This window comes from Mobula birostris, chromosome 26 (assembly GCF_030028105.1).
Source record: "Mobula birostris isolate sMobBir1 chromosome 26, sMobBir1.hap1, whole genome shotgun sequence".
Taxonomy (NCBI): domain Eukaryota; kingdom Metazoa; phylum Chordata; class Chondrichthyes; order Myliobatiformes; family Myliobatidae; genus Mobula; species Mobula birostris.
The window spans coordinates 34,525,917-34,552,863 of NC_092395.1; the positions used below are offsets into that span (position 1 = coordinate 34,525,917).

The window sequence follows — 26,947 nt, forward strand, 5'->3', positions numbered from 1 at the left end:
GTTGAAACTAAATATCGGTATGGGGAGGGGGAATGGGATCTTACTGACTTTGACCATGGAATGATTGTTGGTGCCAGATGGGGTAGTTTGAGTATCTCAGAAACTGCTGCTCTCCTGTGATTTTCATGTACAACAGTCCTAGAGTTTACAGAGAATGGTGCAAAAAAAAACATCTAGTGAGCAGCAGTTTTGTGGGCAAAGATGCCTTCTAATGAGAGAAGTCAGAAGAGAACGGCTTGTCTGGTTCAAGCTGACAAGAAGGCAACAGTAACTCAGATAACCAACAGGAAAATGAGGGGATAGCTACATGTTGTATATCAAAGTCTCAGGGAGATAGACCTCGCAAGCTATATATCTCTACCAAACCCAAGAACTATCTGCGAAAGATGATGAATCATGGGATGATGGCTGTGATGACTAAGTTTCACAAGTGAACTCCTCTTCCTGTAAACCGCCATGGAGGTTAAATGCACAACACGTCAAACCTTGACGTGGGTGGTCTGCAGCATCAAAGGACCATTTACATATACTCAATAGCTACTTTATTAGGTACTGGAGGTACAGTACCCAATAAAGTGGCCACTAAGTATGTATTACTTTGACACAGGTTTTTAGGTATCCATGCTGAGGGATTAAAAGCTAGAGCACCAAGCATTCAAGTTCTAAAAATGCTAAAAACAGCGGGTGAGCTATGATGTGGAAGAGATCTTATTGTTTAATTATCCTACCCAGAGCTCACTATTGATTATGCCTGTGCAGTTTGCCCTGTAATGGGTCCATTGTTGTCTGCTAGATATTTGGCTCAGAGTGAGTAGGATGTCTTCCCCAAGTAAAGAGCAAGACTGGTATAAAGACTAATTCTGCAAAAATCCACAAGTTAGAGATTAGAAGATTGTAGGTTCAGTTTTCTCGCCAGTGCTTATCACTAATAATGCTTCCTGCCTGCAGAGCAGCCTTGCAAAACGGTCTCCATCAAATGCAGTATAAGTAACGTCAGTGTAATGTGAATAGAGCTTACCAGCTGTGGGATAGTGTAGCTGTCTCCCGTGGATATGACAAGTATTCATTTAGTAATGATGCAAGCATTAAGCATTGTCATTAAAAGGTAATGATGGGTGTGTGAATCTTTCCTGCTGTCTCCACATAAAGCCTGAAAAACAGTTTGATTTTGTGTCTTCTTCCAAATGTCAAACTGAATATTTTGTATAACATTAAGACAAAATGCTAATTCTAATACCAAAGAGAACAAATTTAGTGAATAGCTTCAGGTTATCATGCAAGTGAGTTGCAATCTGTTGATAAATTTAATTTGCATTGTGATTACAGAACTTTTTGAATCCAATCCCAAGGGCAACTCGATCTCACTGTTGAATACATGGTGGATGATAACATTCAGGGATTGAATCAAACAGTAAAATATATAACAAAAATGTGATAGCAACAAAGTTCATTGCAAAAAAAAATACAAAAGGAAGTAATGGTGACATGGTGCAGTAGATAAAAAAAATCTAATATTTATCTTCACGGGTCTCTATTTACCTCCATCTTGCTATAGTGTGGTCGTCCACAGCAACTTCCAGCATGCATAGCCTATCTTCCTGTCCTGTCTGTCTCACATTTTATGAAAAGCTTTTTCCAGTATGCTTTTGTATTCACACCTAAAATGAGACCTATTTATGTAAGCAAGTCATTTGTGAACATGTATTCACCACACACATTTGAAAGTAAGCTGGACATTGTCCTGGATACTGCAAACTTATGCACAGGTATCCAAGGCAGGTGATCTCCAAGGTTTGTGCTTCTCAGATGATCTTAAAATGACCTTGGAAAATGAGGGGGTAGCTACATGTTGTATATCGAAGTCTCAGGGCGATAGACCTCGCAAATAGTCATAGTCATACTTTATTGATCCCAGGGGAAATTGGTTTTCATTGCAGTTGCACCATAAATAATAAATAGTAATAGAACCATAAATAGTTAAATAGTATATATATCTCCATACAAACAATATATCTCTACCAAACCCAAGAACTATCTGCGAAAAATGATGAATCATGGGATGATGGCTGTGATGACTAAGTTTCACAAGTGAACTCCCCTTCCTGTAAACCACCATGGAGGTTAAATTTTTTTGGCATTTGCCATAGCTGAATCTTAAAAACATTCTCCTTCAGTTTATCTGTCACCTTTTTCGTGAAGCAAGGCAGAATTCTCTTCTGTAATAGTGGTCTCCCTCGTGATGGGCTGGAGAGAGGCATGTAATACTTGCCTTACATATCGATAACTTCTAAATCAAAAAATGGGTTATAATGGGATCACAACTGTGATCTTATACAACCTCACTAATAATCTATTTCTGTTCATGCTCAGTTTTCAAAAACTATGATTGGTTGTATATTTCAGCCAACTAATTGCATTGGTTGAGAGAGACAGAGAAAGGAGTAAAAGAAGTCTCAGAGGAATAGACATAAGGTTAAAAGGAATTGAGAAATAGAAGGATTATGAAAGAGACTGAGGAGCAGGTGGCCATTGGTGACCAGCAGAGAGGGCTTGAGAGAGGAATTTGGAAGAGAAAAAAGAATTAGTTTAAGATGGAGAGCCTACAGAGAAAGACACCAATAGATCAAAATGTAGACAAATGACCTAGTCGTTGAATTGGCATTCTTTTACACACACACAAAAATTGCATCCAAACAAAGTTTCTGGGGAAAACCAATACAAAAAAACAAACAGAATGGTGAGGGGATGTAGAAAGCTGATTGAATGTAGAGACTGTCCAGCCTGTGAACTAATAAATGGAGTGACGGGAATGCTTGGAGGATTAATTAAAGATGAGGTGAGCAAGTGTGGAGATAGAGGAAATGGATGCAAAGTGGAATAGATGGTTCAAAGGGATAGAGATTTTGGAAGTTGTAATGGGAATATTGGAAAAGTTAAGAAGAGGTAGAGAATAAAATCAGCCTGGGAGACTAGGGAGAGAGTTGGTGAGGGCATATTTTTCAGACTTTTGCACCCAAACTGGTCTGAATGTATTGCTGCCTCCTTTCATTGGCATTTACTATCCAGAACCTCTCAACTGAAGAGAAAGGAAGAGGAACAGGATGGAACAGAAAGGAAAGGATATACTGTTACTGATAAACAAAGAGAACACAAAGCCAAAAAATACGTAAGAAAGACAGTGAGAAATCAATAATTTCAGTTAGAGATACCACTTTCTATGCTATCACATTATAAAGCTAGTAAGGTTGAATAATAGTATTCTAAAATCACTTCCTAGCTACAAAATCTTGCTCCTAATTTTTATGATTTTATTGCCACGCAATGTTAAGACCTTCCATGACCAGGGGTCCAGTGATCTTATATGTAAAGGAAGATGCCTGTCTAATGTATTACACTGTAGTCTTGTCAGTGGTGGAATTGTAATACTTCTGGTTTGCTCAATCTTTACTGCAATGAGATTACTATATGTATATAAATAGCAGAATTCAAACAATCAAATAAAGACCCTGCTCCATGTATCCACTGTTCTCCAACCCAGGCCACTATAGATAATCTTGACTGAGATTGACTTAAGTTGGAAATGTAAGGTCACAGTTACTCTGATTACATAGAGTTTATGAAAGGCATGTTTTGATATGTCAGGGTTTCTGAGCATGGTTGCTTACACCAGGCAACATGGGGATAGAAAGTAATTTTTAATCTCTGTAGTTTGGCTGAATTAATGATTATGGTGACAACATTTAACACTGGCCTGTGATCATTGGAATAACAGACTATGAATAGTTCACTGATGCCGCCTTACTTTCTCTCCATGTGGACCTTCCATTTCTATTAGTAACACAAGAGTTTCTGCAGAATCTGGAAAACCAGAGTAGCACACACAGAACTCAGCAGGTCATGCAGTTTCAATGGAGGGGAATAAACAGTCGATGTTTAAGGCCGAGACCCTTCATCAGGACTGTAAAGGAAGGGGGAAGAAGCCAGATTAAGAAGGTGGGAGGAAGGAAACGAGCACAAGCTAGAAGGTGAGGGGGAAGGTAGAAGATTACGAAGGGGGATGAATTGAGAAGCTGGAGGGTGATGGATGGAAAAGATAAATGGCTGAAGAAGGAATCTGTTAGGAGAGGAGAGTGGACCATGGGAGAAAGGAAAGGCAGAGGGGAACCTGAGGAAGGTGATGCACAGATGAGGAGGAGAGAAGGGGGTAAGAGGGGAGCCAGAATGAAGAATGGAAAAAAAGCGGAGGGGGAGATGAAGAAATTACTGGAAGTTAGAGAAATCGAGGTTCATGCTGTCAGGTTGGAGGCTACCCAGATGGAAAACGAGGCTTTGCTCCTCCAACCTGAGATTCTGTTAGTAGCTTTGACAGATGCAACAAGGAATGTCATGTAGCTGATAATGCTTTAGTTTAGCTCTTCCTACTCACGGATATAATTTTTTTCCTTTGAAAACGTTTGAAAGGAGTAAGAAATATCAAATAACAATGGCTGTCAATAAATTGGTTATAGCTTTGCTGCCTGGTATGTCAGAATTACATGAATGAGTATTTGGTCTGTGTGAGCTGGTTGCTGGGTTATATATAGTAGCTATGTTTGGTGCCAATGCCCAAATCATCCAGGGGTCTCAGATGCCAGCCTGCTGGAAAATGTGTAACTGTGGCTCTCACTTTACATCTGTTCAGTTCAGGTACCAGACTTTACCCACTGATTGTGGAACACTGTTAGGAAAAGAGATGAAGGGAGAGAAACTGTAGGGAATGAAACCTTGATCAAATGAAGATGGTCACATAGTATTTAAAGCAGACCCAGGAAGAACATTCACAATGCGCTCACTGCCTGTCTTCCAGATGACACTCCAGTTGCAAGTGCTAAAAATTCTCCCAGTGGAAAAGGGGGCTCCTTTGAAGATGGTACAGCAGAGGATGGTGAAGCCACCAATGGGAGGCTGTGGAGGACAATCATCATCGGAGAACAGGAGCACAGGATTGACATGAAAATCATCAGGCCATATATGAGAGTGGTAACACATGGAGGTAGGAATGATCAACCAGACTGATGGACAGTGAAGAGAGTTTTAATCTATTGAATTAATAATCTCATCAGAGACTGGAATAAATGGCTAATATTTTAAACACATTCTTTGCCAAAACTGGACTAGCAAATTTCAAGCCTAAATATTCCGGACGATGTCTTTGATGGAGAGGTTCATTACATCAAATGCACTGGGTTCATAGGAATCCTGCATGCTGTTTTGCACAATGGCATGCTGGGATTGAATAGGTAAAACGTAACTGAACAGGCAAACTTCCACTCTAATGCAGAGCCTCAGCTGGGGGAGGAGGCAAACCACTAAGAACTAGAAAGAGGGAATGAGGGCATGAGTAGACAGTTACAGAAGTAGAAAAAAGTTCAAATTGAGTTTGGGAGTCTGCGAAGAAAAAAAATATTCAGAAGCTTCACTCACTTCAACCACAGACCACACACAATCTACAATATTATGTTCTCTGCAACATCAATTTAATTTCATTCTACACTCTACTTACAATTTACATTGTTACAGATTAGATTAGATTCAACTTTATTGTCATTGTGCCGAATACAGATACAAAGCCAATGAAATGCAGTTAGCATCTGACCAGAAATGCACAGAGTAGTATTATTTACAAAGTAACTGCGAATAAAAAGTAAGTGCTACAGCACACAAATATAAAAGTACCGAGACAGTACAATGTGGATGCAATACTACCTAGCGCTGTGGTGTGAGGTTCAGCAGGGTCACAGCCTCAGGGAAGAAGCTCTTCCTGTGCCTGCTGGTGTGGGAACGGAGGCTCATGTAGCGCCTACTGGATGGGAGGAGAGTAAAAAGTCCATGGTTAGGGTGAGAAGCATCCTTGATAATGCTTTTCGCCCTGCCCAGGCAACGTTTATGGTAGATGTTCTCAATGGTGGGCAATTGGGTGCTGATAATCCGCTGGGCAGTTTTCACCACACACTAGAGCGCTTTGCAGTCCGATACAGGACAATTGCCATACCACACTGAGATGCAGTTGATGAGTATGCTCTCAATGGTACAGCAGTAAAAGTCCATCAGTATCCTGGGACAGAGGTGAGCTTTCTTGATGCTCTGCAGGAAATAAAGGCGCTGTTGCGCCTTTTTGATCAGGATGGAGGATTTCAGGGACCAGGTGAGATCCTTGGAAATGTGGACACCAAGGAATTTGAAGCTTGATACACGCTCCACTACAGTTCCGTTGATGTAGATGGGGACATGAGTGTGGCTCCTAGCATGCCTGAAGTCCACAATGATCTCCTTGGTCTTCTGGGTGTTAAGGGCCGGGTTGTTGTTGGCACACCACGTGGCCAGGTGCTGGACCTCGACCCTGTAGGCCGTCTTGTCATCCCCTCTGATCAGGCCAACCACCATGGTGTCATCTGCGAACTTGATTATGGAGTTAGAACCATGTACAGGAACTCAGTCATAGCTGAAAAGGGAGTACAGAAGAGGGCTCAGCACACAGCCTTGAGGCATGTCGCTGTTCAGGGTAAGAGTGGAGGAGGAGAAGTTGTCTAACTTAACTGATTGGGGTCTGTTAGTCAGAAAGTCCAAGGTCCTATTACAGAGGGATGAGCTGATACCAAGCTGGCGAAGTTTGGCAATCAGCTTGGAGGGGATCGCAGTACTGAATGCCGAACTAAAGTCAATGAACAGCATTCTGACTTAAGAGTTGGGGTGTGTCAAAGGAAACAATTTGTTCAAGCGCTCAGTTTTTGCTAAATATATGGAAATTAATATTCATTCATCCATGGCCCATGTCATTCACAAACTATACCACTTGTCACTGCCCACTCTACCTGTCATTGTCATGCTAGAAAAATAATTGTATCAGATTTTTGTAGTCTTAGTAAACATCATTCTCATTCCTAACCAGATATTTAGCAGTTCATTCATTAACTCAGCAGGACTCTCTGTCCCATATTCTAATATTGGTTGGTGGTTTTCAGTCAGTAACATTAAAATTTCAGTAGAATTCTTCTCTAATTATCTCATTCTGAAGTCTGTCTTCCCATTGGCTTAACCAGGATTAGTTCTGTGAGCATGATTATGTTGAAGGAGCCTGTTGTGCCCTTTGTAATTCCAGTATCTACAATCCTTTAACACCCACTTTTTGAAAGTGTGTATATCACAGTTAAAAACATTTCTTTTCTTTGTAGGCTATTATGGTGAAGGATTGAATGCAATCATTGTATTTGCTGCTTGTTACCTGCCTGATAGTGGATGTGCAGACTATACCTACATCATGGAAAACCTCTTCCTGTAAGTGTGCAATCCATATCCATTGGACTGCTTTACTAGAACCAATAACTTTCAACCTATCCTCCAGATGTCAACAGTGAGCAAGCAATAACTAGCTCACTCTCATATAAGTTTAACATTGATGAAGACAGATTGGAGATCAATGTCTGAGGCCCCTGTGCAGAATTATACCAAGATGAAAAAAGGAAGTAATCCCAAGGTTTGCAAAGTTTAATTTTCAGAAACCAGTGGGTGGATGGGACCAAAGTTTCAGCTTGTGATTGATGATGATAACAAGTTTCGCAATTGCACCTTTTAGACTCGCAACTGGGAAGAAGGATCAGTTTAACGATATTATGGTTTGTAAATCCAAAACATAAAACTAATTGAAAGAAAAACGCAAGGAGACCGGGGGAATGTCTATGTTTCATTTCTTTACTTTAGCGAAGTGTACGCTCATGATGTGGTGACGTATGCCATTCATGTACTTTTACATATAACCCATAATTTAAACAAAGAATGCTTAACCTAACAATATATTTACAATATTACTCAAATATTACTGAAATATTAAATACACAGCAGTTCTCCCTGTTTAGCTATAAACTCCCAACTCAATATAGAATGCATCTCAACTTTCAGTATGTAGATATGTTCTATACAATGCAACTATTATATAGACATTTACGGCATAGTAAATTTTAAATTGTCTCATTCAGGCCTGAAGATTTAATCACTGGACGATTTCTTACTCTTGTGGGATGACGACGATGAGTGGGGATAGGGTCACTCTGCTTGGCAGGTGAAATTTGTGGAAGTGAAGCAATCTCAGGTTTTAGTGTCATCTCCATGGCGGTTGTAGGAGTTGACTGGGACTGCAGGAAACAGCTCTGACAGCTCTGACCACCTTTCTTCTCTAATAATTGACTCTACTGTCTTCAACTGATCGATGTGTCATCTCCAGATGACATCAGATGCAATCTGCACTGTGTAGGAGAATGGTCCAGTTCTATCCCTAATCTTTCCAAGCACCCTCTTTTTGACCACCTCTGTAGTATCTTGCCAGGAGTGAAACATCAAACTTCCTTGTTTGAAGAGCCCTCAATTTGTGTCTGCTGTTTGTCTTGCATACTCTTCTTAAGATTGGGTTTGAGGAGATCCAAGAGTGAACACAAGGGATGTCCCAGGAACAGCATAGCTGGTGCATTGTTGGTTGTGGAGTGTGCTATATTACAATATGCAAGAATGGAATTTGTGAGCTTCTGGTTCAGTATTAGTGTAGTGTGTTCTGACATTGCTTGCAGTGCCTTCCTTAGACTCTGGACAAACCTTCCCATGAAACCGTTTGTAGCTGGGTGGGACAGTACGTATACAATATGTCTCATTCCATTCATTTTCAGGAATGACTGAAACTGTTCGGCAACAAACTGTGGCCTGTTGTCACTGACTAAGTGTTCTGGAACACCAGTCTTTGAGAAGAGGCTTCTCAACACATCAACAATGTGCGAAGCTGTAGTGGAGTCTACTAGGAACACTTCTGGCCACTTTGTAGTACATTCACTACTACAAAGAAATTGGTGCCCACGAATAGCCCAGCAAAATCCACTTGAATCCTCTGCCAGGGTAACTCAGGCCATTCCCAGGGACGGAGAGGCACTGCTGTTGGCATGTTCTGGACGTGTTGGCATCCTGAACAGTGCATATAGCGAACTGCTCAATTTGCTGATCTATCCTAGACCACCAGGCAAAGCTTCGAGGTGGCCAACATGTAGCTCCTCCAACACTCTCAGCTTGGATGTTACGACAGCACTCAATCTGTGCACATGGCAACCTCCATCAAGAGCAAGTTCATCCTGGAATTGGTGAAAATGGGGGAACTTGACTGTGCTTTGGGGTGTAAAATGTTTCAACCAATACTTGTATGGGAGAGAGTTTACCCTCATTACTGACTATCAAGCACAAGTGTATATTTTCAATCTACAGATGGGTGTTCCTTTTCACAGCAGCAATACGAATTCGGAGATATGGCTCTGTTTCCTGGTGGACACAAGTACAAGATTGAATTCAGGCTGACAACTAATCATAGAAATACTAGCAACACACACAAAATGCTGGAGGAACTCAGCAGGCCCTGCAATGCTGGCCCTCCTGTTTTTACCACAATGCGGCTTGTTCTTGGTAGTAGTGGAATGGCTGAAGTAGTGGAGCACATATCCAATTTCATTTTAATTAATTTGCCATTCACTTCTGGTGTAAGCCATATTGCTTGTCTGTTGTTCATCTTCACATTATAAATCTCATGGCTACCCAATCCCGTGTCACTGTCATCATTATCAGATGTTCCATCATCAGGAGGCAAATTATTGCTCTTTTTGAAACTGCAACTTGACTTTTTAGCATTTTTTCTTCCCTGTGCAAACCATTTATTTTTGTCTGCCTTTCATGCTCTTTGTATGTGCCCTACTTTGTTGCATTTTCTGCACGTTTCACCATTAAAGCTGCATTGGTCTGGTGCATGTGAGCCCTTGGCACAACACAATTTGTTTGGCTGGTTTCTGTTTAGATGTTGCAATTTTGTTCCAGCTTGCTGTCATTCCTGACTGCACTCAATTGCGACTCTGTCTGTTGTTTATGTCAATACAGCAATTTCAACTGTTCTTTAACATGTGAGTTGTGCTTCAGTTAGGAGCCATTTTTGAATACTTTCTTGTAAGATTCCACAAACTAAACTCTCTGTCAGTACATCATTAAGCCCATCACTGAACTCACAACGCTTGGACAATTTCTTCAAATTAGCTGCATACGCTGAAATGGATTCCCCTTCCTTTTGATTCTGCTTATGAAACCGAAAGCTTTCTGCAATCAACAATGGTTTACTTGGTTTACTTTCACGATATCAGCAATCCTCATTTCAGCTGGTTTGGATGGAACTATTAAACTTCTAAGCAAGCTACTTGCTTTTCCATCTATTATATTCAGTAAAACTGGCAATCATTTCTCCTTGACTATTCCATTTGCTTTAAAACACAGCCCAATTAGCTCAGTATACATTATTCAGTTACCTCTTGTTCCATTGAATACATCTATCTTTCTGATGTAGCCAGCCATTTCTGCTTTTTTAAAAAAATTTATTATCATTATCGCCTGGTATTCACTGTTTATGAACCTGTGAATCCATCTGTTTTCTCCCTTCTTATTTTAAACTTGAACTTCTTTGTCCCTTTCCAAAGAAATACGTGCTGTGTTTTTAAAAATCCTACCATTTTGCTGCAATTTTATTTAAGTGGAAATCTCGCTGCACATTTTTTTACTTGAACATTTCACTGCACTTCAACAGGTGCATCATCTCAGATTTGTTTCTTACTTCTCCTGCACCACTTGTGATGTTTTGTAACTCAAAAACATAAAATTATTTGAAAGAAAAACACTTTAGCGAGGCATGCAGTTATGACGTGGTGGCATAATGACCTATGCCATTCAAATACCTTTACATGTAACCCATAGTGGTTTATTGAAACAAAGAATGCTTAATCAAACAATATATTCACAATTTTATTCAAATATTACTGAAATATTAAATACACAAATGGGAAAAGTACAACGTTTATAGCAGGAGTTGAAAGTTTTCAATAGCCTTATGAAAATAGTAAGGGTAGAATCAAGCAAAGTGATTGCAAAAGGATGGTGTGGGGCTGGACTGTGATAAATACAACAGATAGGGCAAGGATGATGATGATAATATTTAATGGACACAGAGAACATGATTTTTCCATTTGGTTGGTGCTTTCTTGATAATGTAGCAAGTTAGAAATTTGGAGAAATTCACACAGAGTCTTGAAAAAGATAAAAACTATTGGGAGGTAACATTATTTGCAAGGGAAGTCCTTGATGGGTGGTAATCTACAAAACTGGGTGGCATATTAATGGCAGTTCTGAAGCAAGATGGAGGACACTGAAGAGAAGAAATCATATCAATATCAGCTGCATGGAGTTTGTGCTTCAAAGTGTGCATATATGCAGTTGGGTGCTCTTGTCTTGAGCATAGTAATTCTTCTGTGTGAGTGTAGGGATGCATGTGGATGTGTGCCTGAGTGCAACTCTGCTACATCCAGTCAAATGGGTGCAGATAAGAAACTGATACTTAAGCAGGCAACCTGAATACTGTTGATATATGCAGAATCAGGGCCTAGCTAGTGAACATTAAAAAGAAAGTTAACTGCTTGGATCTTGGCCATGTGATTCTAATTCTCATTTTTTTTCTTTTCCCGTCTCTCAGGTATGTGATCAGCATCTTGGAGTTGCTAGTTGCTGAAGACTACATGATTGTGTACCTGAATGGGGCTACACCTCGCAGGAGGATGCCAGGCCTGGGATGGCTGAAGAAGTGTTATCAGATGATAGACAGGAGGTAGGTATAAAGTGGACTGATGAAGCAGGAGAATCAAAATCTATCAGTCTGTTACTGCTCTTGTGAAAGATAAGTTAAGGCTAGTAATGGCATTAAGGCTTATCTCCAGCTTCCTCCCCTACTTTTGTCTCAGCAAAGCATATCTTTGCTCCTTCTCATGGAATTTTCAGTTAATCTCTGGCCAAGCTTACAAAGTGACCAAATGATTTGTGTTTGTTAGTATCCATCATTGAATTCAACAAATAATCTATAAAAAGCTGACATATCCATGACACTTTCCTCAGTGTAAATTATTGTCGGGTAGCTGTTCCAGGGCATCTGCGGGACCCACCAACAGATTTCTTCATCAAACAAACAGAGCCAACCAAATCAAAGAACCCTCAGTAACGACAAACTGGAAGGGAAAGAAACTCATTTTAAACACAAAAACTAGAACATACATATAGGGTTAAGGTAGAAGATAAACTATCATGAACAATTAATGTATTATTTTGAAAGGCAAACATTTTGAAATAATTATTTGAAGGAATGACACACATACAGGTGTGGCTGCATTGATTTTATTTCAATATTAAGCAGATAGGAATTGATTTTTCCCAGAGAGAATGTGGTTTTACATCTCCCACATCTTGTCGGATCCAAGCCAGTCCCCAGACTCTTATTTTCCCTTGCATGCTCTGCAATGGTGCAGGCCATTAAGGATAAGAAATAGCTCTTTGTGAGGTTGACTCACTAGTGGTCACGAGTGCTACTGAACTCTCAGGCACTAGATCCAGAACACCAGGATGGAATCAATTAAAACAGCTCACTGGTCATTGATCAGTTTGTAGACAAGTGTTTCTGGTGATTGAGCACTACAATTCAATTCATTTTACAGAAAAGCCACAAATCAGACCATGATTTTTAATTTTAATACTTAAGATAAAGTTCTTCATGTGCACAATTATTTGGTTTTGTATCAGTTTTTTTTCTTAATTCAAATATTCTGGGGTAATTTTATTTATTGCTTATCTTCTTTTTGCATTTTTACTTTTAATTGTTTATTTCATATTCCACAGCTTTTAAACATTTCTGAACATCAGGACCATTCAGATTAATTAAAAGCTTACAAGTTTGACAGGTGGTAGAGCTGGCAGCTTGATTTTGCCATCTGTCAAAAGATGCTCTCAATGGCTTCATCAGTTAGTGTGGTTCTGCCCCATCCAAGTGACTTGATTATATCCTCAAAACCCTTCCGCTATGCAGGGCCTGTCAAAGACATCCAGGATGCTTTCATCCAGCAAGCTGTTCTGGATACACAGAGGGCTAGTGCAGTAAAATCCAGCCCAACAAGTTGTACCAGTTGTCATTAATAAGCAGCATTGATTATTTACTGTAGTTAAGTACAGCAACACTGTTAATATGAAAAAAATCACCTAATAAAGCATAAAAATCTGAACTGGTCACTATTAATGAAAAGCACTAATCACTGTGAACAATATGTAGTACTCCTTTGTGAAATATTACACCAACAGTAATAAAGATTTGTACCAAAATTAATAATTGGAATTAATATTAATCATTTGTTCAAGCCACAATTCATGAATTGTATCAGTAGCTACTGAAAATTCCTGTCATTGTAAATAACTTGGACTAAATCCAGATGTCAAATATACAATTCATTATCAATAAATTGCAAGGGTAAGTTGCATTGATGACTTATAAAACACTGCACCAGCTATTCCCAGTGTATTTCCACTGATCTTCAAAGAGAAAATCAAACTGTGCAGATCACAATTAACAACGAGCGAACTGTGTGATCACCGTAACAGATTGCATGAAATGGGTTGGGATGAGAAGTGCATTATCAAAGGGGTAAATGGGTGAACGTTATTACCAGTGATTGGTGTAAGAAGATTCACTCTGATAAATTTTGCACGCCCAAGCACAAATAAAAGACCTCTTCACAGAATCAATGATTTGTCTACGATAATCTAACAAGGCAGGAAACAGGCTTAAATGTATGCAAAATAGAGTGTGACAAGATGTAGTGTAACTAACAATAAATAAGCTTCAATGGACCAAAGGTTCTCTTTGGTTTGACATTTCTCTTCTTCCCTTAATGCGCTTTAAAGCTTTCAAACAGTGGGATTTTCTTTTATTTTGCAACCATTTTCCATGTTCAGCAAGAGTATATCATTGCTGTGAACGTCATTCTAATCCAGTGTTGAGTAAACAGGGAGTCTGCAGAAGGACTTGGACAGATTAGGAGAATGGGCAAAGAAATGGTTGATGGAGTACAGAGTAGGGAACTATGTGGTCATGCACTTTGGTGGAGGGAATAAAAGCACAGACTGTTTTCTAGATGGGGAGAAAATTCAGAAATTGGAGGTGCAAAGGGACTTGGGAGTCCTGATGCAGGATTTCCGCAAGGTTAACTTGCAGGTTGAGTTGGTAGTAAGGAAAGAAAACACAATGTTAGCCCTCATTTCGAGAGTACTAGGATATAAAAGCAAGGATTTAATGTTGAGGCTTTATGAGACATTGGTCAGACCACATTTGGAGTACTCTGAGCAGGTTTGGGTCCTTTATCTAAGGAAGGATGTGTTGGCTTTGGAGAGTGTCCAGAGGAAGTTCACAAAATGATTCCATAAGTGAAAGTGTTAGCATATGAGGAGCATTTGATGGCTTGGCTCTGAGCTTGTACTTGCTGGAGTTTAGAAGAAAGAGGGGGATCTTATTGAAACCTATTGAACATTGAAAGGCCTAGACAGAGTGGACGTGGAGAGTATATTTCCAGTAGTTAGAACAGAGTTGAAGAATTTCTTTAGCCAACGAGTTGTGAATTTGTGGAATTCTCTGCCACAGAGGGCATGGAGGCCGAGTCATTGGGAATATTTAAAGTGGTGGTTGATAGGTTCTCTTTAATCAGGCTGTCAGAGATTACAGGGAAAAGGCAGGAGAAAGGAATTGAGAGGAATAATAAATCAGCCATGATCGAATGTCAGAGGAGACACCATGGGCTGAATGGCCTAATTCTGCTCTAAAGTTTAAATAAGCTGCAACATCATCTTTTAAGGGAGAGTTAAAATCAAGGCCCTTTCTAATCAAATGACATCTGTTTCACTGATAACATTTCTAATGGACATCCAATTTTCTCTGTTCTGGGAAAAAAATCATCACATTACTGTAACACAAAAAAATTAACAGCTGATCTCACTACTTTTGTGGAGTTTTCTGTGAGAGTTGGCTGCTGTGGTTTCCTATTAATACTGCGGAGTCAGGTAAAATGCAGTTAGACTTTTTTCTGAAGTGAAACTTTCTTTGAAAGATTGAACTGATGGAGGCAAGATACCTCCCTAAGTTCTGTTTCTGTTTGGGGACTTCTGTGAAATACAACGCTGACTATAGACTTTCTGTTTCCAACTGACAGGTTAAGGAAGAATCTAAAGTCATTAATAATCGTTCACCCATCCTGGTTTATTAGGACCGTGCTGGCAATATCCAGGCCATTTATTAGGTAACGAGCTATAACTGTCACATATCTATTTGACTGTGGTCATACTATGCTAACAGTAAAATCTCCATCCATGAATAAATTGGCTGTTGCCAGTGGCTGTATATCATAATGGGCTACTAGGTTAAAGAGAACATTTCCAAGATTGACATGTATAAAGGTTGCAGCAGTTAATCAGAGGATTAATGTCATAATGAGCTAGTGCATGAATATTCCAGTCTAGTTGGTAAATTGAGATTCTTGAGTAGGGTGGTTTAGTACAAAGGCTACAATATCACTTGTTGGAGGAGGAGAAATACAATCAGACTGAGGGACATTCTGGATGAGTGTCAGGGCAGGAGAGGGATCAGGGAGTTTTGCCTGCGGACTTACCAGGAGAGATCAGCCCTGGGCAATGGTTTGGGTTGGGGACGTGGACAGGATATAGATGCTACTCATCAGGGGAAGTTACTTTATTTATGTATTTAGAGATACAGCATGGAGTAGGTCCTGCTTGGCCCTTTGAGCTGCATAGACCCAGCGAACCCTGATTCAACCCTATTCTAATCACGGGACAACTTACAATGACCTATTAACCTACCAACCGGTACATCTTTGGACTGTGAGAGGAACCTGGGGAACCTGGAGAAAACTTACGTACTCCACGGGGAGGATATATAGACTCTTTACAGAGGACGTTGGAATTGAACTCTGAAGTCCTACACCCTGAGCTGTAATAGTGTCGTGCTATCCGCCAACCCTACCATTATTGGGCTTCAGCTGCTGCTACGGAGGTGTTCACATTTGCTGTGTTAGAACAGAGTATAGACAGCACAGTATAGGCCCTTTGGCCCATGATGTTGTGCTGATGTTTTAACCTACTCTTAAGATCAATCTCATATACCCCTCCATTTTCCTTTCATCCACGTACCTATCTAACGAGTCTCTTTCTGATTCTGAGATGTCTCTATTGTATCTGTTTCTACCTCCACTGTCCTTGGCACCACATCCCATGCACCTACCTCAAAACCTGCTGCAGCTTAACTGCCACAGTAATTAACCAAGTAAACAATGAAAAAATGCAAACTGGAAAATAAACCCTACTAATGAAACAAGGCAGATTTGAGCTATTAAGCTATGGAATGTTTCAGTATTCTTAGGATTACAGTCAGCTCTATCATCAGCAGCCTTCAGGGAGACATTCCAATGATAGGATTTTGTTTATGTTTTCGTACTGATAATCTAAAGGCCTGAACTGATGAGTTGGTGACATGTGCTATAAAATACCAAATAGAGAAGCGGGGGAAATTTAAATTATAGATCCATCTGATTCAGCACTTCCTTTGTAAGAAATTATGACATCATTACCCATTCTGGTCCACCTATGACACAAAACAACATGGTTGACCCTTAACTACTCTCTGAAATGGACAAGTATGCCATGTTCAGGAAGCAAGCAGGGGTAAGCAATAAATACTGGTCTTGTCAGCAATGACATGGAATAGCACAGCAGAGGAACAGATCTTTTGGCCAACTAAATGATGCCAATCTACAAACTTTTGTAAATCAACCTTATCTGCCTGCACATAGTCCATATTCCTTCTTATTCCCTGCCTGTTCTTGTACCTATCTGTATCAGCCTCTTAGACATTGTTATCGTACCATCTCCCCTGACAGCATATTCCCAGGCACCTACCACTCTATACAAAAAACATATTCTGCGAATCTCCTTTAAACTTTCCCCCTCTCACCTTAAACCTGCGCCCTCTACTGTTTGACATATCCACCCTGGGAAAATGACTGACCACCACCCTAATCTAAGCCTCTCCTAATTTTTTAATTCTTGTATCAGGTTATCCCCTCAGCCTCTGATGCTCCAGTGAAAACAATCCAACCTCTCCTTGTAGATAATACACCCCATTCCAGGCAACATCCTGAAGAATCTCTTCTCGACCCTCTCCAAATCTTCTCAATGAATCATAAAAGAAAGCAAACTCTTTGTCAGACTGAAGGAAGGTACTGAGATATTCCTTAGGCATCAGTGCTAGGATCACTGTTTTTGACATCAGTTGCTGCCTTGGTTTAGAGTACGTGAGGTAAGATATGCAAGTGATGCAGAAATTGGAAGTGTTATAAACTATGAGCAAGATAGAGGGATGAATGGTTGGATAAGTGGCAGATAAAGTTTATTAATTTAACGTGTGCTACATTATGCCAAATAAAGAGGAGGACTAATATGAACTAAGTAGCATAGTTCTAAAGCATTCAATATATGGAAGCCTGGTTATTTGTGTGTATAAATCTTCGATGTTTTGAGAGAGCAATTAGTAAAATGTGCCTTCATAAATAAAGGGATGGAATACAAATACATGAGACTACAGTATGTTTAACACTAGTTAGGCCACAAGTGATGTATTGCACCCAGCTCTGACTGTCAAACCTTGGGAATGTTCACGAGTGCAGGATGCAGACTTATTCGAATGGTTCTGGGCATGAGGGAATTCAACTGCAAGACTAAACAAAAATAGTTGTGGTTGTTGTCCGAATGGAAAAAAAGGCCAAGGGGATATCTGACAGAGGTGCAAATGGTCATGATGGATTGATGGAGTGTCAATAGAGAGAACCTACTCCCAGTAGTGGGTGTTTCAGTGATCAGATGATAGGGAAATGATGCAAGGTGTGGAAACAACACATTACCTTGGAAGTTGAAAATGGATACTGGATATGATTTGGAATCAGCTACCTGTACTGGGATTTCAAAAAGGAATTAGAGAATCACTGAATGATTATAGGTAGGCCCATTGTGCCAGTGCTGGCTCTCTATCAGAGCAACTCTTGAATTCCGCTCACTGGACCTTTCTCCATAGCTTTGCGATTTATTTTTCTCGTTTGTATATTTATCCAATTCCCCTTTGAAGACTATAATGAAAACTACCTGCTTAAGAAAACTTAATAGCAATTGAATTAACAGCTAAGTGCAATTAGTTTGTAGGGCTACAGAGCAGAGGAATGAGGCTAATGTGATTGGTCTTCAAAGACTATCATGGATACAATGGGCTGAATGGCTTGTGGTTAACAGTATAATGATTCTACTACTGGATGTAATCTGAGGTCTATGGCAAATAAATTCAATGAATTAAAGGTTGTCTGGCTTGTTGCTGAGATACATTGATGGAATTAATTCTGTTGAATGTTTTTAATTGACCTGTCTCTGCCTGCATTGTTTTTCAGTGTTAAGTTCATGAGTAAGATTCAGTACGCTTACACTCTGTCTGAACTGGAGCAGGTCATTCCAATGGAACAGATGCAGATCCCAGAGTGTGTCTTACAGTACGTATCAACACTGGTGACATCCAACAGACTTTTAAAAACTTTTTATGTCTTGGTCGGAGAAGGCTTGTGAAGGTTCCTTCAAATGACTGAGCTTTGAAGGCATTGAACAGTGTGATACCAAGTTTATAGGTACTGTACTAAAAGGTCAGTTGCAAATCTGTACTTAATTGTGGTTATACAGCAATAAACTTTAGTACGAGTATGAGAAACAGACTTAGTTCCCAATCCAAATATCTGTTCAGTGACCTGACTCTGTAATGGATGAGAATCGGATCTGGTAGCCAAGTAGTCAAAATACTGAACTGGAGTCAGGAGGCAATTGGAGGACTGCACTCACGGACCCTTAAGCAACTGAGGAATTCAAATTTTATTATATATATAGGCATCCATTAGTCTCATGAGACCATGGATTTGTGCCTTGGAGGGTTTCCATGGTGCAGGCCTGGGCAAGGTTGTATGGAAGACCGGCAGTTGCCCATGCTGCAAGTTTCCCCTCTCCATGACATCGATGTTGTCCAAGGGAAGGGCATTAGGATCCATACAGCTTGGCACCGGTGTCGTCGCAGAGCAATGTGTGGTTAAGTGCCTTGCTCAAGGACACAACACGCTGCCTCAGCCAAGGCTCGAACTAGCGACCTTCAGATCACTAGACGAACACCTTAACTACTGGGCCACGCGCCAACACCAATTCAAATTTAAGTACTTAAATAAATCTGGAATTAAAATCTAGTCACAGTAACAGTTACGAAGAACCTACTACTTGTCATTAAAGCCCCATCTGGCTCATCACTGTTCTTAAAGGAAGGGACTCTATCACCCTTGTGCGACTCTAAACCCACAGCAATGTGGTTAACTCTTAAATGCCCTCTTAAGGAATAGTTAGCAAAAGGAATAAACACTTCCCTTGCCAATAATGAACACCAGCATAAACAAATAAAAAATAAAGTTGATGTATTTTGTCGTGCCCCTTTTATTGAAGGATCCAGCACATGACATGCAGTATATGCAGGACTGAAGCCACTGGCTAGCACTCACCACTTAGACTTGTAGGTGTAATGTCTTAGCAAAGATTTAGAACATAGAACATAGAATAGTACAGCATAGTACAGGTCCTTTGGCCCACAATATTGTGCCAACCCTCAAACCCTGCCTCCCATATAACCCCCCCACCTTAAATTCCTCCATATACCTGTCTAATAGTCTCTTAAATTTCACTAGTGTATCTGCCTCCACCACTGACTCAGGCAGTGCATTCCACACACCAACCACTCTCTGAGTAAAAAACCTTCCTCTAATACCCCTCTTGAACTTCCCACCCCTTACCTTAAAGCCATGTCCTCTTCTACTGAGCAGTGGTGCCCTGGGGAAGAGGTGCTGGCTATCCACTTTACCTATTCCTCTTAATATCTTGTATACCTCTATCATGTCTCCTCTCATCCTCCTCTCCAAAGAGTAAAGCCCTAGCTCCCTTAATCTCTGATCATAATGCATACTCTCTAAACCAGACAGCATCCTGGTAAATCTCCTCTGTACCGTTTCCAATGCTTCCACATCCTTCCTATAGTGAGACGACCAGAACTGGACACAGTTCTCTGAGTGTGGCCTAACCAGAGTTTTATAGAGCTTCATCATTACCTCGCAACTCTTAAACTCTGTCCCTCGACTTATGAAAGCTAACACCCCATCAGCTTTCTTAACTACCCTATCTACCTGTGAGGCAACTTTCAGGCATCTGTGGATCTGTGGACATGTACCCCAGATCCCTCTGCTCCTCCACACTACCAAGTATCCTGCCATTTACTTTGTACTCTGCCTTGGAGTTTGTCCTTCCAAAGTGTACCACCTCACACTTCTCTGGGTTGAACTCCATCTGCCACTTCTCAGCCCACTTCTGCATCCTATCAATGTCTCTCTTCAATCTTCGACAATCCTCTACACTATCTACAACACCACCAACCTTTGTGTCATCTGCAAACTTGCCAACCCACCCTTCTACCCCCACATCTAGGTCATTAATAATAATCATGAAAAGTAGAGGTCCCAGAACCGATCCTTGTGGGACACCACTAATCACAACCCTCCAATCTGAATGTACTCTCTCCACCACGACCCTCTGCCTTCTGCAGGCAAGCCAATTCTGAATCCACCTGGCCAAATCTCCCTGGATCCCATGTTTTCTGACCTTCTGAATAAGCCTACCATGTGGAACCTTGTCAAATGTCTTACTAAAATCCATATAGATCACATCCACTACACTACCCTCATCTATATGCCTACTCAGCTTCTCAAAGAACACTATCAGGCTTGTAAGACACGATCTGCCCTTCCCAAAGCCATGCTGACTGTTCTTGATCAGACCATGATTCTCTAAATGCCCATAGATCTTATCTCTAAGAATCTTTTCCAACAGCTTTCCCATCACAGACGTAAGGCTCACTGGTCTATAATTACCCGGACTATCCCTACTACCTTTTTTGAACAAGGGGACAACATTCGCCTCCCTCCAATCCTCCGATAAAATTCCCATAGACAATGAGGACATAAAGATCCTAGCCAGAGGCTCAGCAATCTCTTCTCTCGCCTCGTGGAGCAGCCTGGGGAATATTCTGTCAGGCCCCGGGGCCTTATCCGTCCTAATGTATTTTAACAACTCCAACACCTCCTCTCCCTTAATATCAACATGCTCCAGAACACCAACCTCACTCATATTGTCCTCACCATCATCAAGTTCCCTCTCATTGGTGAATACCGAAGAGAAGTATTCATTGAGGACCTCACTCACTTCCACAGCCTCCAGGCACATCTTCCCACCTTTATCTCCAATTGGACCTACCTTCACTCCTGTCATCCTTTTTTTATTCACATAATTGAAGAATGCCTTGGGGTTTTCCTTTACCCTACTTGCCAAGGCCTTCTCATGCCCCCTTCTTGCTCTCCTCAGCCCCTTCTTAAGCTCCTTTCTTGCTACCCTACATTCCTCAATAGACCCATCTGATCCTTGCTTCCTAATTCTCATGTATGCTGCCTTCTTCCATCTGACTAGATTTTCTATCTCACTTGTCACCCATGGTTCCTTCACCCTACCATTCTTTATCTTCCTCACCAGGACAAATTTATCCCTAACATCCTGCAAGAGATCTCTAAACATCGACCACATGTTCATAGTACCTTTCTCTGCAAAAACATCATCCCAATTCACACCTGCAAGTTCTAGTCTTATAGCCTCATAATTTGCCCTTCCCCACTTAAAAGTTTTCCTGTCCTCTCTGATTCTATCCTTTTCCATGATAATGCTAAAGGCCAGGGAGTGTTGGTCACTGTCCCCCAGTTTTTCTAGGGAGAGCCACAAACTGTACACCCACTGTGAAACTACGACTCAGCAAAGGTCAATGTGTTCAGAAGAAGAGGGAAAGATGACTGGATGAGACTGAAACTTTGGCCTGGTATACAGGTTTGGTATATGGATTAACATGGGATCCTGTAGCAAAGTGGTTGTATTATTGAATTTATGATCAGGAAAAGGGCTTTCACCAGAACCACACAGGATTTGACCTCAGCTTTAAATACACTAGTATCTCACTTAGTGCTCAGTCCCAGGAGAGAGTGTGGTAATTAAATCAGCACTAATAAAAGGTTAAAACACACAAAACTTTGGAGGCACTTAGCAGATCATGGAAATGAATAAACAGTCTACGTTTTGGGCTGAAACCCTTCTTTAGGACTGGTAAGGAAGGGGAAGACACTGGAATAAAAAGCAGAGCACACAAAACAACACTGGAGGAACTCAGCAGGTCAGACAGCATCTATGGGAAGGAGTAAACAGTTGATGTTTCGATTTACTAGAATAAAAAGGTGGTGTGAGGGGAAGAAGTATTAGCTAGAAAGTGATAGAGGAAGGTGGGAAAGGTGAAGGGTTGGAGAAGGAGGAAGCTGGTGGGAGAGGAGTGTAGACCATGCAAGAAAGGGAAGAAGGAGGGACATCATGGGGAGGCGATAGGCAGGTGAGGATAAGAGGTAAAAGGCCAGAGTGGAGAATAGAAGAGGGAAGAGGAAGGGAAATAATTTTACCAGAAGGAGAAATCAATCTCATGCCATCAGGTTGGAGGCTACCTAGACGGAATAGGAGATGTTGTTCCTCCATCCTGTGCGTAGCCTCTATGGCAAAAGAGGAGGCCATAGACCGACATGTCAGAACAGGAATGGGGATGGGAACTAAAATTGTTGGCCACTGGGAAATTCCGCTTTTGGCAGACAGCTGCTGCCTGACCTGCTAGTTTCCTCCAGCATTTTCTGTGTGTTACTCTGGATGTCGAGTATCTGCAGAATCTCTTGTGTTTATAATAAAGGTTTATGTAACGTAAAGGTTGCTGGGAATTTGGCATGGATCTAGTGTAAAGTGTTATGTACTGAGACTGCTTGCGGGAATTGATACTGTGTGAGCAGTCAGTGGTGCAGCCATTCAGTACTGAGACGTTGGGCTCGGGGCTGCAGCCTACTGGCACTGTGATTGTGGGCCTTTATGAGGGTCTGGCAGGGCTCTCCCACCTTGACAGACTACCCAGATCTTGCTATCTCTCTCATCATCACCTGTTGGATGTGATGGAAACTGCCACTTCCCTCTCTCTCAGTTTGGCTGCACAAAGAGAGCACTAGTGTTTGCAAGGTTTTTGTTCCAAGTCTAAATACATGTGAAGTGATTTGGTAAGTTTCACTGATCTGATGAAATAATGGATAAATCCCAGTTTTTCTAACTTTCAGATTTGAAGAAGAAAGAATCAAGGCTAAAAAACCCAGGTAAATAATTACACTTTTCTTTTACACATTATGCAGTGGTATAATAAATTTGTTAGTGAACCTGGCGAGTGTAAATGGAGTGGGAGATAGAACTACACATAAAATGCTGGAGGAACTTAGCAGGCCAGGCAGCATCTATGGAAAAGAGTAAACAATCGACATTTCGAGCCGAGACCCTTCATCAGGACAAGAAGTTGACTGTTTACTCTTCTCTGTAGATGCTGTTTGTCCTGCTGAGTTCTTTCAGCATTTTGTGTGTATTGTTTTGATTTTAACATCTGCAGATTTTCTGTTGTGCAGGAAATAGAACTGGTGAATTTCAGATTGTAAAGAGCAGTTATTATGTTTTTACTGACCAAAACAAGCTGAAACATAGAATAACTCCAACCACTAGACTACCATGTTCCAAGATATTTCCAACCCTCATCATGGCTCAAACTACAGTATTGTGCAAAAGTCTTAGTCACAGGTAGGTAGTCTTAGGTAGGGTGCCTAAGACTTTTGCACAGTACTGCAGTAATTTTATGCACTGCATTGTACTGCTGCTAAAAAAAAACTTCATGACACATGTGAGTGATGATAAACCTGATTCTGATTAGGGTCTCTACTGTAGATTGAGGGTGTGAAGGGGGCAGGGAGAGGGGAATCATGTTTGGGAAAAGGGAAAGGGAGATGGGAGCAAAGCACCAGAGAGACATTCTGTAATGATCAATAAACCAACTGTTTGGAGTCAAATGACCTTGCCTGGTGTTTCAAGGCTGGGTATATCTACACCTAGGGCACCCCTTCCCTCAGCACTCTGCCACCTGTCCCACACCCTTCCTGCGGCACTCCACCCTCACCATTCCCAATATCCTTTACTCCCGCCAGATTTACAAACTCGCTCTCTGCTCCACATTGACAAATACAGTACTGAACAGATGTTTTAGGCACCCTAGCTATGTATATATGACTAAGACTTTTTCCACAGTGCTGTACACACCTGGCCCAGACTTCGAACCCCTAGCTCACACCCTGGACCTGGCATTGTTACCATCAGGACAGAGGTGCAGAAGCCTGAAGGCACACACTCAGTGATTCAGGAACAGCTTCTTCCCCTCTGCCATCCGATTTCTGAATGGATATTGAACCCATGAACAGTACCGCATTACTCCTTTATTTTTATTTATGCACTATAAATAATCAGATGGCAGATTATCAGAGTTTTACTGTGCTTCCACTGATGATGTGTTGGTACATTGCATTAAAAAAGATTTGATAATGGAATGCTTGCCCTTTAATGAATCAGAACTCTTTCCAATTTACTTTGCTCTTTGCCATACTGTAACTTCCACTAAATTCTTCTCTCCCCAAGTTATTAGCTCATAAATGCTTTCTCTGTTTTTCTGATATAGTTCGCAGTTCTTAGGCATTTTTAACTTTGTTAACCAGCTCAGAGTAGAAACACACATTTCTTTTTCAGTTTTTTTCCCCCTTCCTGTCCTGACTGCAGCTTGGAGACAGATTCTAGACATTTGTGCTTTTCCAGGTGCCTTACCTGTGGCCACATTGTACTCAGCCAGATTGGCAGATTATTGCAACGTTGAGGGGATGTACCAGTACTGGGCCACAGCTGGATCCTATCTCTCATGTAATGCCCAGACTGTAACATAGGTCACTGAGTCACCAGCAATTCAGGCAAAGGGTGCGATCCTGTTGAATATCAGGCTTCTATCCACAAGTTCAGAATCAGGTTTAATATCACCAGCATACAGTGTGAAATCTGTTAACTTTGCGTCAGCAGTACAATGTAATATAATGATACTATAAACAAACAGAATTACAGTAAAAAAATATATCCTTCCTTCCTTCCTTCCTTGCGCCCTTAACTTCTGGTGGAGTCGTCGGGGTGCCCTCATGACAAGCTTTACACCAGTCTGTTCCATCTGTTGTGGTTGTGTGCCAGATCCTGGGTCACCGCAAATGTTTTCCCTGTCCATTCTTTAATGTTGTCCATCCATCTTTTCCTCTGCCTACCTCTCCTTCTTTTCCCCTCCACAGTTCCTTGTAGAACGGTCTTTGCAAGGCCACTGGATCTTGTTACGTGGCTGTACCATCTCAGCTTTCTTTTCTTCACCATTGTGAGAAGGTCTTCAAGGGGGCCAATGTGGTGCTGGATGGTCTTACGGACCTGCTTGTTTGTGATGTGGTCCAAGTATGAGATGCCCAAGATGTTGCGATAGCATCTCATTTCCAATGCCTGTATCTTCCTCTGTAGCTCTGCTGTGAGGGTCCATGTCTGACATGCGTACAGGAAGATGGAGAATACCAATACACGCAGGAGTCTGATCTTGTAATTCATGGTGATGTTGCTGTCCCTCCATATTGTCTTGAGTTTGGATAGTGCAGTCATTGTCTGTGCGGTTCTTGCCAGGACTTCTGGTCTTGATCCTTCATCACTGATGATTACCCCCACGTATTTGAACTGCTGCACTGTCTCAAATTTCTGACCATGGACTGAGATGTCTGTTGTGATGGCACCGTTGGCATTTGCCATGAGCTTGGTTTTCTCGGCACTTATTTCCTTTCCAAACTTTGTGGAGGCCCTGTCAAGATGGCTGACCAGCTTGGCCAGTTCATCCTGTTTTCCTGCAAGTCCATCAATGTCGTCAGCAAATCTTAGGTTTCTGATGTTCCTCCTTCTGATGCTGACTGTGCCCACGTGATCTTCAAGGGCAACACCCATGATTCGTTCCAGGAAGACGTTGAAGAGAGTGGGGGAGAGGAGGCAGCCCTTGATGGACTCCCACAGAGGTATGGATCCACTCCCTGATGGTGCCCTGAACGAGCACTGCACTGGTTGCCTTGGAGTAAAGCTGATGGATTGTATGATTGTATAAAAAAATACAAAATAGTTAAATAAATAGTGCAAAAATAAAAATAAAACAGTAATAAGGTAGTGTTCATGGGTTCAAAGTCTATTCAGAAATTGGATGGCAGAGGGAAAGAAGCTGTTCCTGAATCATCGAGTATGTGCCTTCAGGCTTCTGCACCTCCTTCCTGATAGTAACAATAAGAATAGGGCGTATCCTAGCTGGTGGGGTCCTTAATAATGATGCCTTTTTGAAGTACCGCTCCTTGAAAATGTCTTGGATAATATAGAGGCTCGTGCCCGTGATGAAGCTGACTGATTTTGCAGCTCTCTGCAGCTTATCCTGTGCAGTAGCCCCCCACCTGCCATACCAAACAGTGATGCACTCAGCTAAAATGGTGTCCATGGTATACCTGTCAAAATTTGCAAGTGTTTTAGGTGGAATGAATGAATTTTAGTAATTTCCTGGAGCAGAACACGGCTGGGAGTTGGGGTGAAAAGAATGTAAAGGTTGCTGATGTAGTAGATTAAGTGGCATTACCCTGTCATCAAGGCAGCATTTCCTTTCATTAATGGAATCCTTATGTATTTTCTATTTTAAAGGACAGAAGATGATGAAAACACAGCTGAGAAAAACAGGTGATACAGTAATTTTGAAAGTACAGTTTTATAGAATCTTTACTGTTTGTGAGGAAAGAACAAACCACTTTAAGTTTAATTTGAGAGGAGCTAGGTGTGGTGCTAATCTAAAGATTCAAGATCAAGATTGCTTAATGTCATTTTCAGTGCGCAA

General features: G+C 41.2%; 1 protein-coding gene across 3 annotated transcripts in view; it reads left to right on the forward strand.

Moving 5' to 3' along the window:
- The window catches only part of LOC140188248 (caytaxin-like), a 57,229-nt gene that overhangs the window by 22,629 nt on the left and 7,653 nt on the right, over positions 1 to 26,947 (forward strand). For all 3 annotated transcript variants that reach the window (XM_072244346.1, XM_072244349.1, XM_072244348.1), the window contains 7 exons: positions 4,847 to 5,032; positions 7,212 to 7,314; positions 11,570 to 11,701; positions 15,114 to 15,200; positions 18,408 to 18,506; positions 23,268 to 23,303; positions 26,758 to 26,793. In XM_072244346.1, the coding sequence (XP_072100447.1) occupies positions 4,847 to 5,032; positions 7,212 to 7,314; positions 11,570 to 11,701; positions 15,114 to 15,200; positions 18,408 to 18,506; positions 23,268 to 23,303; positions 26,758 to 26,793 (679 nt within the window). The remainder of the gene's footprint in view (positions 1 to 4,846; positions 5,033 to 7,211; positions 7,315 to 11,569; positions 11,702 to 15,113; positions 15,201 to 18,407; positions 18,507 to 23,267; positions 23,304 to 26,757; positions 26,794 to 26,947) is intronic.